Source organism: Aptenodytes patagonicus, chromosome Z (assembly GCF_965638725.1).
Source record: "Aptenodytes patagonicus chromosome Z, bAptPat1.pri.cur, whole genome shotgun sequence".
Classification (NCBI taxonomy): domain Eukaryota; kingdom Metazoa; phylum Chordata; class Aves; order Sphenisciformes; family Spheniscidae; genus Aptenodytes; species Aptenodytes patagonicus.
Window position 1 is genome coordinate 71,681,453 of NC_134982.1, and position 15,747 is coordinate 71,697,199.

A 15,747-nucleotide genomic window follows, 5' to 3' on the forward strand; every position below is an offset into this window, starting at 1 on the left:
TTTATTATAACTACAATAAATAAAAATAATAGTAATAAACTTTAAATATTCACTCACCAGTGCCAATACTATTTGACTATTGCATAGAAAAAAATGAAAAGAAAGAGGGAGGAAAAGAGAACAAGAATTTCAATACATGGTAAATTTTCTTTAACAACGCAATACTCGAATACAGAAAGTCTGACCATGGTAGAGCCCAGACTCCCATCCTCACAGACCAGAAACCTGACCACTAGGCTCCAATATCAGCATAAGAACTGACAGCTGTTCACAGCACCTCTTCATGTAAATACAGAACATGCAAGGCAATTTGATGGGCTCACCATGGGCAGATGCCTGTATCATACAAACATCATTTCACTCAGTATTCCTAAGAGAAGTTTAGAAACTGAGTTGGTATACATGATAAGCCTAAGGCTGTACTGCAGCAAAGGGACTGGACAACATGGGATATTAGCCCTAATCTGAGGTTCACCTGTTATGTGGCTAAACAGATTTTGGTCTTCATGGCAAAAATCTGCATCCTCCAGCCTGTAAAGTCTATGTAAAAAGCAGTAATTATTAAATCATTGTAAAGCTGGGATTTGGGGAAGAGGAGGGAGCTGGGTGGGCACAGTTAGGCTTAAATTCTGTCATTCTGTCAAGAAAGAAGAGCAGCGTACAGGAGCATTTCTCATTCTGCCTCCCCCATGTAAGAGCCCTTTAACTTTCCACCTCAATTACACATGCACACCTCTAACAGCACATTATCATTCTTACTTGTACTCAGGGTTGTCCATCCACTTAGCATAGAGTTCAGATGACAGGTTCAAACAGTCTTGGAGGCCCAGCCAGCACGCTGTTGCAAAAAGTTTTTCCAAATACACTCTTGAAGGGAAGCCAAAATAGCGAGAATAAAAGATATGTATTCCACATTTGGAGTACTTGAACTGTGCTCGACCAGCACAGTTTCAGCACATGATGCCATTAACCCAGGAGAACCTCTACTAGAAACAGTGAGGTTTAATAAAAATAGAAAATTAAACTACCAATAACAAGTTCCTGACATCAATATTCATGGACATTAGTGAGGCTACCAATGTACTGTAATTTTTCTTAGTTTTTTGTTTGTTTTATACTACTTTTGGTATTTTTAAGAGACTAGTTGTATCTAGTCCAAATCATTCTGACATTCAAGACTGTGGCTTCAGTAGCCTTGCAAAATGAACTATTTTAAAGTTCTAGTGATTGATCCATAAATCACATCTGAAGTTCATTGCTGTCAGGTTTTCCCCAATTAGCAGCAGCCTGTTGAGCCTGTTCTCCCATAAACAAAAGCTACCACTCAGATCATTAAACTATCATCTTTTATGCTCACTAAATAGACTGAAAATATCCCAAACAATCCTGGTTCTGCAGTTTCATTGGAGGTGTTATCATAAATAATACACACTTATAGGACAGTAAAAATAACAATTCAGTTACATTCAAACTAAAGGAGAATACTTACTGAGCAAAATAGTCATCTTCCAAAGCATCAACATTTTGACGAATAAAACCTGCATAATAATGGTATATTGGCAACATTCTCTTTAAAAGGTATTTCTTTTAAAAGAAGGGAAAGAAAAATTAATTTTGATGCAAGTTTTTATTTTACTGTATTTTTCTTTACTTACTCAGATATATCCTAAAAATTTACCACTATTAATTTCTTGACAACACAGCACATGAAAATAAAGCATATAAATTGGGTCTAAGATTCAATACACCTGTACATCCATTCAAGCTGGGAAGTTACCATTCCACATCACTAGAACCTTTGAACTCATTATGAAAGAAAGCAAATGCTCATTCTCAGAGAAAAAGACAGAAAAATAAGTTCTTCTCACATATTTTAAACATACCTTTACTTTTAGAACTTAAGAGAACTACTATTGTGGGATTGCACTTTAAACAAAAGTGAAATCTTCTTCAAATAGAAGTCAAGGAAATAAATAAGACAATATTATCTCAGGTAGCTCAAATATGGGAGAGAATCTTCTCATTTGGTATCCAAACCAAATTCCTTCTTTCTCTCCATGCAGATGAAATGGAAGAGCACATACATTGTATATCCCCTTTATAAATAGCAGTGTTACTCTCATTACTTACTACTATTTACTACTGACTGATAGCTGTATTTTCCAGATCCTCAGTTTTACAAGAACCTAGGATCAAGCGTAATATGAAGAATGTGAATAGATTTCTGCTTTACAATAAGAATTGCTCACAATTCAATGATGTTTATCATTGACTAATATATACAAATAAGTACCTCCTCCTATTTAAAAAAAAAGTTGACAAAATCATGCAAAGGGAATGATAAGAACTATGACCCATCGTAGTCATCATTACATTCATTTTAGTTTGATTTATTTAAATGGTCTAGTATCTTTGCTAACTAACAAAAAAGGTGATACCTTTAAAAGTGGATATACTTCATAGTTCTTCAGAGTACTTTCCAAATTCTCGGGTACTAGGTTTAACAATACCACATTCCATATGAAAAGTTCATCTTCTCTGGCAAGGTACTTTGTTAGTTCAAGCGCTGTTTCAATCTGAATGTATCCAAACCTATTTGAAGATAAAAAACCTCATACTTGAGCATACCTATTCACATTAATTACCTACCATGAATTTCTGTTTATTTATGAAACTGACAATAAAACATCAGGATACTGCATGGAGAGTGACCTAGAAAAGATGTTGGAAAAATAAAATAAATATAAAACAATGGTGCCTTTAAGAGCTGAACTCTCAAAACATTTATTACAGAGCCCAGTTCCACTATCAAAGTAATACAACAATCATGGCAGTAAGCATGGCAGTATGCAGACTGTATTCTGCTTGTGCCTGCAGGATACAGTATAGGCACATTTACAGCATGCATCAGTCTCACTAGAACAAAATGAAGGAAAAGAGCGCTGTTTTGAGTTATAATACATTTGTATTTTTATTGCTAAACAACATATTTTCATTACAGGTTCTTTTGTGGAATATACATTATTGTAAAAATCAAACAATTTAATTCACATGCACACTGTTCTTGGAATTAACAACTTCAGCATAGCATTTCTGTGCCTCAGTGTGTAATTAGCAAGGAATTCATTCTTTCCCAGTAAAATTCCAATTCAAGCCCCTCTCCTCCAGAACAGAAACATCTCTAGTGTGCTTACATAGGAGCACAGTTGTATACTGCCCAGTGACATCCCTTATTACATACTAGGTTTGAGCTCTCTTATGAGAAAGGACATTTGTATGAGAGGAGGAATGGGAATTTGTATTTCCTCCTCTTAGAGCTACCTCCACAGGCTCTGAGGAGGGGCAGTATGCTCTGGCCACCTCCTCCCTGAGCTCCCACATCATAGGTGCCTGATGCTTTTGGGATCTCTGGTACGTTTGAAGCACAGACATATTTATTGCTTCTTCAGCTCCCTACAGTACTACTGACCTCTCTAGCACCACAGACATGAACAACTGAGTCATCCATCAGCAAGGGAAATGAAAGAGGTATTAAGAGTGATGCAGGACAGCACAGCTGAGATAGCCCAGAATAAATTAAGGAAAATTCAGCATTTTCATTCAGAATCTTTTTTCTGTTACAACAAATACAGGTTAGCCCCTAAAAAACTCATGACAGTGCCATTACTTAAATATTTCCTAAGAGTTGGAACAAAAGTTAAAAGAAATTTTGAAAGAAATCACTGAGCACTGACAGAAGATATATATAATATATAGATATAATATATATATATATAAAATACTTAACTCCCCATTTTGTCAAAACAGCTGTTGTTCTTATGAGGCACATATGGGTAGGAATGAACGAAGCAGAAGTAGCAATGTTGAATGCAATCATGTAGTTTAATCATTTTCTATGACATACTCAAAACATACTTACTGTGTCAATGCAAAAACATCGTCTATCAGCTGGAACCTGCTGACAGCGGGAATAGCCTGCAGAAAGCATTCATGTGCCGTTAATAGATCTAAACATGTCATTAAGAGTTTAAAAAAGCTTTACTATGTTTCAGAAGGATAAGACAAGTCCCTAACACTTTCTAAGCCAAAATCTACTACAAAACATCATAAAATGGATCCTGCATTTTAAGCTGAAATTATGTATGTGCTTTTAGGGATGTTTATCTAAATATATAAATACACAGCTACACAATATATTTATATATAAAAATATACAGCTACAGTACATTAAGCACAGAATTTCAAGACTCCTCTTACTTGCATACTGTAATGAAAATTAAAATATGGAAACGATACATTTCCTAAAAATATCCTAGTTATATCATTTTGGTACATTTTTTCCTTTTCAGGATTTAGTTCAGAATACATACTCAGATTAGTCCACAGCAGAGTGTCTGGCACTATCACGAATTAAATGACCGAGGCAGAGCCATGGGTGAACACTGCTTACAGCTCCTGCTCTCGCGAGGACTGATGGTCCCTCCTCGTCTCCTCCCTGCTCCCATGCCCCTTCGGCTCCGTCACTGCTCAAGCGAACCTTCCCACTGACCGGTGCCAAAAAACGGCCCCAAGTCAGCACACACCTCATTTCCTGCTGACTTAGATTTGCTGTGAAAGAAAAAAGCCTAGAAGAAAGGAAGCCAGTGTGCCGTAGAAAGGTTTAACCACACTGCATGCTCTGATCGGTCTCATGTCCAGACCTTCTGGAGAAGTTGTCCGACTGCACTGATTACTATTATGCTGAAAGCTGAAACTTTCTCACTGTTGTTACCAAAACCAATGAGCCGACATTATTATTGGAGCCTCTGGCTCACTCTAGGGTTAGGCAACTTTAAATACTATGCAACCCCATATACAGGCACATGTATGGGCTGTTCTGTACTGCTTTCACCTTCAGCCCAAGCTGTGGCAAGTCAGAGGTAGGATGAAATCTACCCTGAGTTCTAGTGCCTATAGAGGACTGAAAGAGCCCAAATAGAACTGATTGGAACATCTCTTCTAAGAAAAATCTCCACCAAAAAGAAAAACAAAACCAACCAAAAAACCCAAGTCAGGTGATTTTTTTTTTTTTTTTTAATTTCCCTGGCAGAAATATTGTGCTTTGAGGAAATGTGGAAATAAAAAGCTTTCTCCCAGCTTTCCTTCTCCACAGTTTCCTAACAGCAGATAAAGCTCAGTCACACATCCATACCAGTAACTCTTTGAGCCAAATTTAAGAGATTGGAAGAACAACAAGCTGTTAAGACAACTTTGAAGAGAGAATGCCATCTCATGTAAAGTTATTTTTCATGCTTGTGTGAAACTATTTGGGCCTGTTCCTCTTCCGCTATGGAAGGCTGCCAGTGACTTTAGTGGTGTAACAGTGGATCATTTCTTCTTATGTGATACATGAGCTTCTCCTTATTCCAGGTTTTCATCAATGTGATTACTGGTAAGAACTGCAAGAAGAAATACATGGAAAGAATCTGTTTATAGGCTTGAGAAAACAAATACGATCTTACCTTTGGATCATTTTCAAGCAAGCGTGCTAATCTTTTTAAGTTTAATCGATCATAGTTCACTCTGTAGTATCCACTTAAATTTACATTTAGCAGGATCCAGTCATATTCTGACTCCGATACTTGCATTTCAGGAAACACTTCTGTAAAGTGACATTAAAATGTATCATTTTATTTCCTGTGCACTGCTAAATTTTCTTGCATTTATAAACACTGGGCTTGGTGCCCCTCTGAGATCTGAGACACAAATTTGAGGTAGGACTCAAAGAAAATCCCCCAAAAGCTCGGTGCATTTGTGATCTCTGCTCTGCACAGCAGAACTTCAACGAGCAACTGACCCCTCAGGTACTGAGCACCTTGAGATGGCAAAGGGGAGGCTGAAGACCCACTTTGCTCCTACCCTTTAGCTCATAGGCAGCTGGGAGAGTTCAGAAAGGTTACCCAAGAATAAACAGTCTGGATGAGGAGCAATACCCTCACACACCTGCTGCAGGGCATGCACTCCCAGCATGCCTGCTGCTCCCAGTGCTGCTCCAAAACACACCTTACAGAAGAACTGATCGCCTACCAGTATTCACAGGTCAAGGAAAGCAAAACAGGTAAGTTTATGCAAGAAACAAATAATGAAAAATTTTATTTTAAATAAACATCCCGTAGTCCTTTCGAGTTACATCACCCACTAACGGCCTCCTTCTGCAGTCCCATTTCATCTCACTACTACCTACTTTATGTGTGCTTGTCTGATTACTTGCTCCTGATAGCCTGCAGTACATCTGAAGGAGCCAGTGAAGCCTTGAAGGCTCTGAGCTGCCTCATCAGAAGAGGATTCAAATCCTGCTTTAACTGGCTTTGATCATTCTGATTTAAGAAGGCGGTAAACTCTTTTAAGACAATAAATCAATATTGGTGAGTAGTCTAGAGCCAGCACTGCTCCACTCTGAACAGAAGACTGAGACTTCAAAGTGTTTTGACAGAGCAAGTACTACAGGGTTCATCCTCAGTCATCTTCACAAGTTAGATGAGAGGAAAAAGTGGCACATGACAGATACTGGCTTAACCATTTAAAAACAGCATGTGTGGCTAGAATATGGCACTAGCAGTACCTCCCCTATGATGGCATATTGGCTCAATCCTCTGTTTGCTCATCATCAAGAGCACTTTAGATCCAGCTAAAATAACAAAACTATGCTCCTCCACTCCCCAGGCTGAGTGAAACGTCCTACCATAACAGCACCCTTTTCCTAGTGTGTCTTTTTTTTGCTGCACAGACATGTATCACTCAGGGACAGTGACCAACACAATTGTATGGGCAGAGGCTAAGCATGTAGACATTGCCTGAGGAGCCCTAAACCAACAGGACAGGCTTTTAACACCGTACAGTGCAGTGCTGAATGAACATGCTTGGCTACTGGTAGCAGCCCAGCTTGTAGCTTGGAGTTTAATTTAACCTGTTCAGAAGTAAGATAAATTAGCTCCTGCAGAGCTCTTTGCAGCAAAAATACACATACACGAAATTGCTTTTGAGATGTTTCCTCGTTATGTATTGCTATGCCACTGCATCAACTATTCCAAAATTCAAGTTAAAACTGTGCTTTGTACCAAATCCCTCATTTTCATTTACCAAATCCATTCTCATTAATACCTCTGAATGACTACATTAACAGTTCTCCACCAGAAGCCATTTCAACCTCACAGGAACAAAATGGTAACTGAATTTAAAATTACCCCTAACATTTCCACCTTCGTAAGAAACGATTTGGTTTATTCATGCATGAAAAATTCAAAAAGGAATTATTTTTTTTTAATCTTAAAACATGAATGCAAGTTTCTTCACTACATAGTGTCTGGTAAGTTTGATACATGGCTTTCAAATACAAGTGGAATGTGTTTTAATCCTGAATTTCTACTTTATCGTAGTTCCTTCAGGCAAATGCAACGTGATGGGTTTCTTTATAACTTCTGTAGCTCTTAAGTCACATGATGGGTGAGGAAATGGAACGGTTATCACTTCAGTAATAAAAAATTAGCACATGACACCAGTCCTTCTAAGCAACTGCTGCCTAACAATTCTTTTCTGCAAATTTTCTAGTTTTTCACCTTAGCAATCACTGGTTTCTTTAACTTCAAATCTAAAGCATTCAGAGGAATAAACATCCGCTGTTTGCTTATTTACTTGTCCATATACTGTGAAATGATCGTTCAAGCTATCTTATTGCCTCAAAAAGAGGCAAAGTAGCTTTTAACCACTGCGAACAGAGGGTGGAGAGCTGGGATATGCACGCAACATATTGCAGTTTTGCTCTTAGGCATTCCACAAACACATCGGTCTCTGCATCTCCTTGTAACCGATTCAAAACCTGATGGAGTTCAGGGCTGACTTGCCAAAGAAAAATAATTACCCTATTCTAACGATTACATTTCTGCTTTGTCAAAAAATATAGCTAGCTATTCGAAAGCACCGAGAAAGAACTTAATTTTTTATTTGCCTGGAGATGTCCATAAACTCATTTTTCTATTATAAGCCTTTAAAACTTTTAAAAACTCTACTCTTTTGATAAGAGTATTTTTGCATTTAATTTGCATAAACAAATTAAATCACACAGTGTTGAAAATATTAATTTTTTCTTTTTACAGATATCCATGTGTGACAATGTTGGGTGACTTCACACAGCTGGTTTTAATCTTCAGTCTTCCTATCTATTACTTGAGCTTGATCATTTTCTGATATATCACAGCTGAGATCCTACCTCGCCTCAAAAGCTGTCGTTAACACCAATGTGATCTGCTGGGGTAAGAATAGTACAGAAGCATGAAGAGCTACATGGATTTGTGTACAAAATGACAAAATCAAAATTACTGTGGAAGTTTCTATTCATAATATGTGTTCTACCATATTACTTAAAACATACACTCAAGTTTGATGCAACATAGGAAAAAACCACTATATTAACCTATCTGAAAATCTATTGCTATTGTAACATAAAATTAGCTCAATAGATAAACATAGACATTTCTGTAATAAAGTTTTATCTCCCTATTCAATTCAAATTCTGTTTATAGAAGTGTTAGGTGTGTTTTTATCAGCTGGTTTTAGCATGTGTGAACAAATACATTACTTACTGCTGCTTTTATCTAGCCACATTAAGGGTTGTGATGATCCATTTCTCATCCAAGAAATAGGAATAATCCATGTATTACTTAACAAAAAAAGAGATAATATAATTAGTTCTTATGCTTAAAAAAAACCCCTCTCAGCTGATGCTAAACTAGATTGCAGATGAGTTCCTTCTTACAAGAATCTCCATCTACCTTCTCTCCTCTCTGATGCACAAAACCTCAACAGATGGTGGTACTTTTGCTGGATCACCATTTAGGTTCAGCAAAGATAAGGGAGTTTTAGCATGGATTTAAATAGGCACTCATATATAGACTACTGTTCGATGCTAGGTATTTGAATACTACTGTCTCTCTCTACTCTGGCTTTCCTTCTTCAGGCAATAATTTTACTCTCCTCACTGATTACACTTCACCCTATTTCTGCAGAACATGAAGCTCCTTTTCAGAAGGGTATCTACTAAAAACAGCTCCAGGCAAGCAATACAACTGTAATTCTGACAACTGTAATTTCCTTTCTGAGGGAATGTAAACCTCCCGGTGAAAACAGATGAAAGCTACAAAATGCTGAAGTTGCTCATGAAAATGAAAAGTTCTGTGATATTTGTCCTGGATTTGCTTAAATTCACATGCTATTGCCTCTTGCTGAAACTACAGTAAAGGACTTAACATTTGTAACTTGGAACTCCTTATTTGAGCTAACCAAAGATACTGAATGGATTAATCCTCTGTGCTTCCTGGAGCTTGGAAGCAAAGGAAACTCTGTGGTTCTCATCAAAATTTCTCTTTTGGCAGTTTGTATGACCAGCAATAGCAACCAGGGAAAAACTGCTTTGGGCTTTGCCCTCCTTTATACTTTTTCCCCGGGTGAGAACTCATCCCATGGGCCCTCTCCATGCACCCCAACACTAATGACAGCTGCTGAATTTCATGGAATTTCAAACGCGAGCCATGAGTTTCCAAAGCGGGTGACCAAAGGCAGCTCCTTATATCGCTGTTTTTAGGCATCTAATTAAGTAGCACAGCTTGCAAAAGCACCAGGGACTTGACAATGCTCACTGACAGGAACTTTAGAGCTGCATGTCAGGTACTCAGCATTTTCTGAGAAAGGGGTCATTTATATAAGTACTTAAATGCAACCCGTTTGCCCTTGCCAAGCAGAAGAGTCTGGGAATACGTGCACTGGAAAGAAGCTACAGCGTGGTTCATCCAGGTCCCCAGTCCATACAACTGAAGGATGAGGAAAGAAGAAATTTCCAGGCAAAACTCCTGCCCTGCAACCTGTTCAGGGCCTGCGTCTGTCCTTACAAAGCCATTATGTGGCTGGAAAAGTCACTACTCCAGAGGAAAGCGACCTTTTGGCAAAACAGGTGGCTTGCAGAACTATTGCAAACTCTAGTCTCAAACAGATTTTACTTGACAGCTCATGACATGAAAAAACATAAATTTAAAAAATCAGATGGTCAAAACATAATATCCTAACTGAAGAGTTTCCTGGAAAAAAAAGGGTATAAACATATAATAAAAACACAAGCTAAGCATACTTGTGAGAATCAGTACTGTTTTCATTCTTTTTATTAAGAAATTGTTCCTGACTGATTGTGCCAGTGGTTAGATTTAATGTTAAAACTGGAAACCCGTTTTGGCATGTCCAGGAATCCATTATTTGTTTTACAGATGCTGGCAACTGAACTTCATCCTGTGCATCTACAACCTGCAAGAGAAACAGGAATTATTGTTATTTATGATAAACAGGTACCTACTGATGTTGCTTCAGCAACACTCTAGGGGTTGTCCTAACATGTTAGAGAAAATGTAACTGCTTAGAAACAGTTCGCTGGTCTATGACATGCAAAAAATCTACGTAGCAAAGTGAAAAGGACATTATTGATATTACAAAGACAGCATAAGCCTTTTTAGGAATTACGAAATACTGAGATGACATTTCTTATTCTTATAACCTGACTGCTAACCTTTCTCTTTTAGTGTTAATATACTTACACCCCTGTATGGCTATGACAGACTTAATTAGTTAATTGCACTCAAATAAAGTTGCCAGAACACAAAGATTTTTAAGTGACTACCTAATGAACAAACTGAATAGTAAAGACAAATTGAAAAACATACTAAGCTGGAGTCCCAACTAGTGTGAACTGGTACAGTCTCTGTTGGCTTAAAAGATGTGACAGCCTTGCATATCTGAAATTGTGGCACTCTTGGTCTTAACCTAAGACTGAGTCTGCAACACAATGGAAGCCTTCTTTAGAGGAACAGGAAAGTGGAATTTTAAAAAAATAAACCTATTATTAGCATCTGTTTTCTTATTCAGATTTCTGCCAAAACCAGCAAAGGGTGAAATGCTGAGCTACTGCCTTGGGTATAGACTGCTGGATCTGTGACATATCAGCATCTTGGATCGTCAAGCCCAGAGCATCACACACTCTGATCTGGGGAAACTTAAGCTCCAGAAGAATAGGCTATGCAATTTCATGTCGGCTTAGGCAATCTCCATGAAACCCAAAACTCCACCTGGCCCTGATTTCTCATCTCATCTCTCTACTCCTTGTACCTACCTCCACTGATCTCAGGTGCAGTAAAGCAGCCAAATAAACACTTGTGAAGACATTAGCTGAAAGAGCCAGCAAAGCAAATTTTATGCAAGGGAAAGACTGCACTAGGGATAGCCAAATTCCAGTGCAGTCTTCTACAAACAGTATATACCCTAAATTTGGACTGTCCCAAATACCAGAGCAAGAATACTAGAAATAAAGGAGTACCATCTGTATGTGGGTCCAGAGATCATCTTGGTTAGCATTTGAGAAGGAAAATTCTTTCAGATACGACTGTACAGAAATAAACAGAAGCATCAGAATTCATGAGAGTTCAATGAAAATCATCAGCAAGACAAACAGTAATTTGTGCAACTGTAATTTTCAAGCTTACAAATCAAGATGAAGATGCTAGTTTTTCAAACTTACAGTGAGTGCTCTGATAAACAACTTCTCAGTCAGGAAACCAGAAAGCATCCAGGTAATAGAAGCCCCCTGGAGTAGAAAAAAAGCTATGAGAAAACATGGATTATTATTGCAATTATTATTGCAATATTTTTTCAAACTATATTCCAGAGAAGTTAGGCTACGCTTTGTATTTCACAGAGGTTAAAAATGTTTTCACCGTTTCTTTCATAGCCAAATAGATTTATAACATCCAATATATTTGTGTGTGCAGCAGAAACAAATATTGAATGACAAAACTACCTACAAAAAGCATTGTAATTCAACAGAATATTCCACTGTAACTCTCAAATCTACTTAGTTTAACCTACCATTAGTTTACAATACACCAGAAACGGGAAGAATTTTATATTTTTTAACCTTGTTGTACGTGATGCTGTCAAACAGAGACATTAAAGAAAATGATCCTTTGATCTTGTCTTCACTCTCTGACAGTGATCGAACTCCTATGTCATTGTCTTCCCTTAAGACAGGTTGTACAACATGATCATAAAAGATTTCATTCTGCAAGGAAAAGACAAATCTAGGTGAGCTGAAGAGAAAATACTTATTCGCAGGAGAGAATGTAATTATGGAATTAGCACTAATAGAAATAGTCTGTCAATAAACAAGGAACGATCCTTTTTCCCCCTTCCTAACTTCCCCATGAAGTAAAAGGGACCTTACACCCAATCCTAACATTTTCCATATGCAACATTACTAATCAGGGCAGTGAAAATTTTACATCTGAGAAGACTGTGGGCTTGGGCCTGACAAAGACGATTACAGTGTAATCCTCAGGGAAAAATAAGCCAACTATATTAAACAGCAAATGAACAAATACTGAAAACTGAACACTTGTATCTCATTTACATCTGTATGTCATTAATATGGCAGCATTTTCCTCTTAAATTCTCTGTTTCTCCTGTTGCAACCCTGAGTAATAACCTAAAAACTAAGCTACTAAGGGTAGCAAGGCTTAACTATGTGGCATTTCTGCTGTCACCCGGTGAGAAATATGGAGAGAAAATGGCTCCTTTGGTGCAAATCAGTGAAGTTCTCTTTTTATCAAATGATGATTCGTTCCCCCAGCTGAGTATCTCTCCTAAGACTGGATGGAAAATTAAGTAATTACAAAGGTAAAGAAAAAAACCTACATTTTTTAAAGCACTGCAGGCCACTTAGAATCATAGAATCACAGAATCATTAAGATTGGAAAAGACCTCTAAGATCATCAAGTCCAACCAGCAACCCAACACCACCACGCCCACTGAACCATGTCCCTAAGTGCCTCATCTACACGTCTTTCAAATACCTCCAGGGATGGTGACTCAACCACTTCCCTGGGCAGCCTCTTCCAGTGCTTGATAACCCTTTCGGTGAAGAAATTTTTCCTAATATCCAATCTAAACCTCCCCTGGCGCAACTTGAGGCCATTTCCTCTCGTCCTATCGCTAGTTACTTGGGAGAAGAGACCAACACCCACCTTGCTACAAGCTCCTTTCAGGTAGTTGTAGAGAGCAATGAGGTCTCCCCTCAGCCTCCTTTTCTCCAGGCTAAACAACCCCAGTTCCCTCAGCCGCTCCTCATAAGACTTGTTCTCCAGACCCCTCACCAGCCTCGTTGCCCTTCTCTGGACACGCTCCAGCACCTCAACGTCCTTCTTGTAGTGAGGGGCCCAAAACTGAACACAGTATTCGAGGTGCGGCCTCACCAGGGCCGAGTACAGGGGCACGATCACTCCTGCTGGCCACACTATTGCTGATACAGGCCAGGATGCCATTGGCCTTCTTGGCCGCCTGGGCACACTGCCAGCTCATGTTCAGCTGGCTGTTGACCAACACCCCCAGGTCCTTCTCTGCTGGGCAGCTTTCTAGCCACTCTTCCCCAAGCCTGTAGCGCTGCATGGGGTTGTTGTGGCCGAAGTGCAGGACCCGGCACTTGGCCTTGTTGAACCTCATACAGTTGGCCTCGGCCCATCGATCCAGCCTGTCCAGGTCCCTCTGCAGAGCCTTCCTACCCTCGAGCAGATCAACGCTCCCGCCCAGCTTGGTGTCGTCTGCAAACTGACTGAGGGTGCCCTCGATCCCCTCATCCAGGTCATCGATAAAGATATTGAACAAGACCGGCCCCAGTACTGAGCCCTGGGGAACACCGCTCGTGACCGGCCGCCAACTGGATTGAACTCCATTCACCACAACTCTCTGGGCCCGGCCGTCCAGCCAGTTTTGACCCAGCGCAGAGTCCACCTGTCTAAGCCGTGAGCCGCCAGCTTCTCCAGGAGAATGCTGTGGGAGACGGTGTCAAAGGCCTTACTGAAGTCCAGGCAGACCACATCCACAGCCTTTCCCTCATCCACTAGGCGGGTCACCTGGTCATAGAAGGAGATCAGGTTGGTCAAGCAGGACCTGCCTCTCATGAATCCATGCTGGCTGGGCCTGATCCCCTGGTTGTCCCGCACGTGCCTTGTGAGCGCCCTCAAGATGAACCGCTCCATAGTCTTCCCCAGCACCGAGGTCAGGCTGACAGGCCTGTAGTTCCCCGGATCCTCCTTCCGGCCCTTCTTGTAGATGGGCATCACATTGGCAAGCCTCCAGTCGTCCAGGACCTCCCCCGTTAACCAGGACTGCTGATAAATGATGGAGAGTGGCTTGGCGAGCTCCTCCGCCAGCTCCCTCAGCACTCTCGGGTGGATCCCATCCAGCCCCATAGACTTGTGAGCGTCCAGGTGGCATAGCAGGTTGTTGACTGCTTCCTCTTGGATTATGGGGGGTTCCTCCTGCTCGCCGTCCCTGTCTTCCAGCTCAGGGGGCTGAACACCCTGCGGATAACTGGCCTGACTATTAGAGACTGAGGCAAAGAAGGCATTGAGTACCTCAGCCTTTTCCTCATCGTCTTTGAGCACTTCTACTTCTCAAGGAGAAGAACACAGGCTTCCAACTAATGGGATGAAATTTGTTGACCGATTTTTCTCTTTGTAAACAGCCAGTAAATTTAATTTTCAGGGTTCAATTTGTAATTGGGTGGTGATCAGTGGCACAAAGTCTAGTCAGAGGCCAGGAACTAGCAGTGTACCCCAGGAGCAAATACTGGGTCCAGTCCTGTTCAACATCTTCATTAATGATCTGGATGATGGGACAGAGTGTACCCTCAGCAGGTTTGCAGATGACACAAAATTGGAAGGAGTGCCTGATACACCAGAGGGTTGTGCTGCCATCCAGAGGGACTTGGACAGGCTGGAGAAGTGAACTGACAGGAACCTCATGAAGTTCAACAAGGGGAAGTGCAAAGTCCTGCAGCCGGGAAGGAACAACCCCAGGGACCAGTACATGCTGGGGGCCACCCAGCTGGAAAGCATCTTTGCAAAAAAGGACCTGGGGACACGAAGGACACCAAGTTGAACATAAGCTAGCTACGGGTCCTTGCAGCAAAGGCGGCTAATGGTATCTAGGGCTGCGTTAGGAGGCGTATTGCCAGCAGGCTGAGGGAGGTGATCCTTCCCCTCTACTCAGCACTAGTGAGGCCACACCTGGGGTGTGGGGTCCAGTGCTGGGCTCCCCAGTAGAGGAAAGATATAGAGCTACTGAAGATAGTCCAGTGAAGGGCCACAAAGATGATTAAGGGACTGGAGCATCTCACACATGAGGAAAGGCTGAGAGAGCTGGGACTGTTCAGCCTGGAGGACAGCAGGCTCAGGGGTGGGATCTCACCAATGTATATAAATATCTGAAGGGAGGGTGCAAAGAGGACAGAGCCAGGCTCTTGTCAGTGCTGGCAATGGGCACACACTGAAACACAGCAGGCTCCCTCTGAACATCAGGAAACATTTTGTCACTGTGAGGGTGACTAAGCACTGGCATAGGTTGCCCACAGAGCTTGTGGAGTCTCCATCCTTGGAGATGTTCAAAAGCCATCTGGACACAGTCCTGGGCAACTGAATTAGGTGGCCCCACTTGAGCAGGGTGGTTGGACCAAATGATCTCCAGTGGTCACTTCCAACCTCAGCCAGTCTGTGGTTCTGTGAATGTGTATGGCCCATAAAACTGCACTGTATTCTTGCACCTGTGTAATTTACTCCGGATTTCCAAGGCAAATCACATAACTGTAATTTATCAAATGGAATTACTGCCCAGTATTAAAAT

The 15,747-nt window shown here is 40.6% G+C and overlaps 1 protein-coding gene across 1 annotated transcript in view; it reads right to left on the reverse strand.

Moving 5' to 3' along the window:
* LVRN (laeverin) overlaps positions 1 to 15,747 on the reverse strand; it is a 40,797-nt gene that overhangs the window by 8,540 nt on the left and 16,510 nt on the right. Inside the window, 10 exon segments of the mRNA XM_076363011.1 lie at positions 760 to 867; positions 1,490 to 1,584; positions 2,439 to 2,592; positions 3,920 to 3,975; positions 5,502 to 5,641; positions 8,619 to 8,695; positions 10,157 to 10,326; positions 11,390 to 11,455; positions 11,591 to 11,656; positions 11,987 to 12,130. Coding sequence (XP_076219126.1) covers positions 760 to 867; positions 1,490 to 1,584; positions 2,439 to 2,592; positions 3,920 to 3,975; positions 5,502 to 5,641; positions 8,619 to 8,695; positions 10,157 to 10,326; positions 11,390 to 11,455; positions 11,591 to 11,656; positions 11,987 to 12,130 — 1,076 coding nt within the window.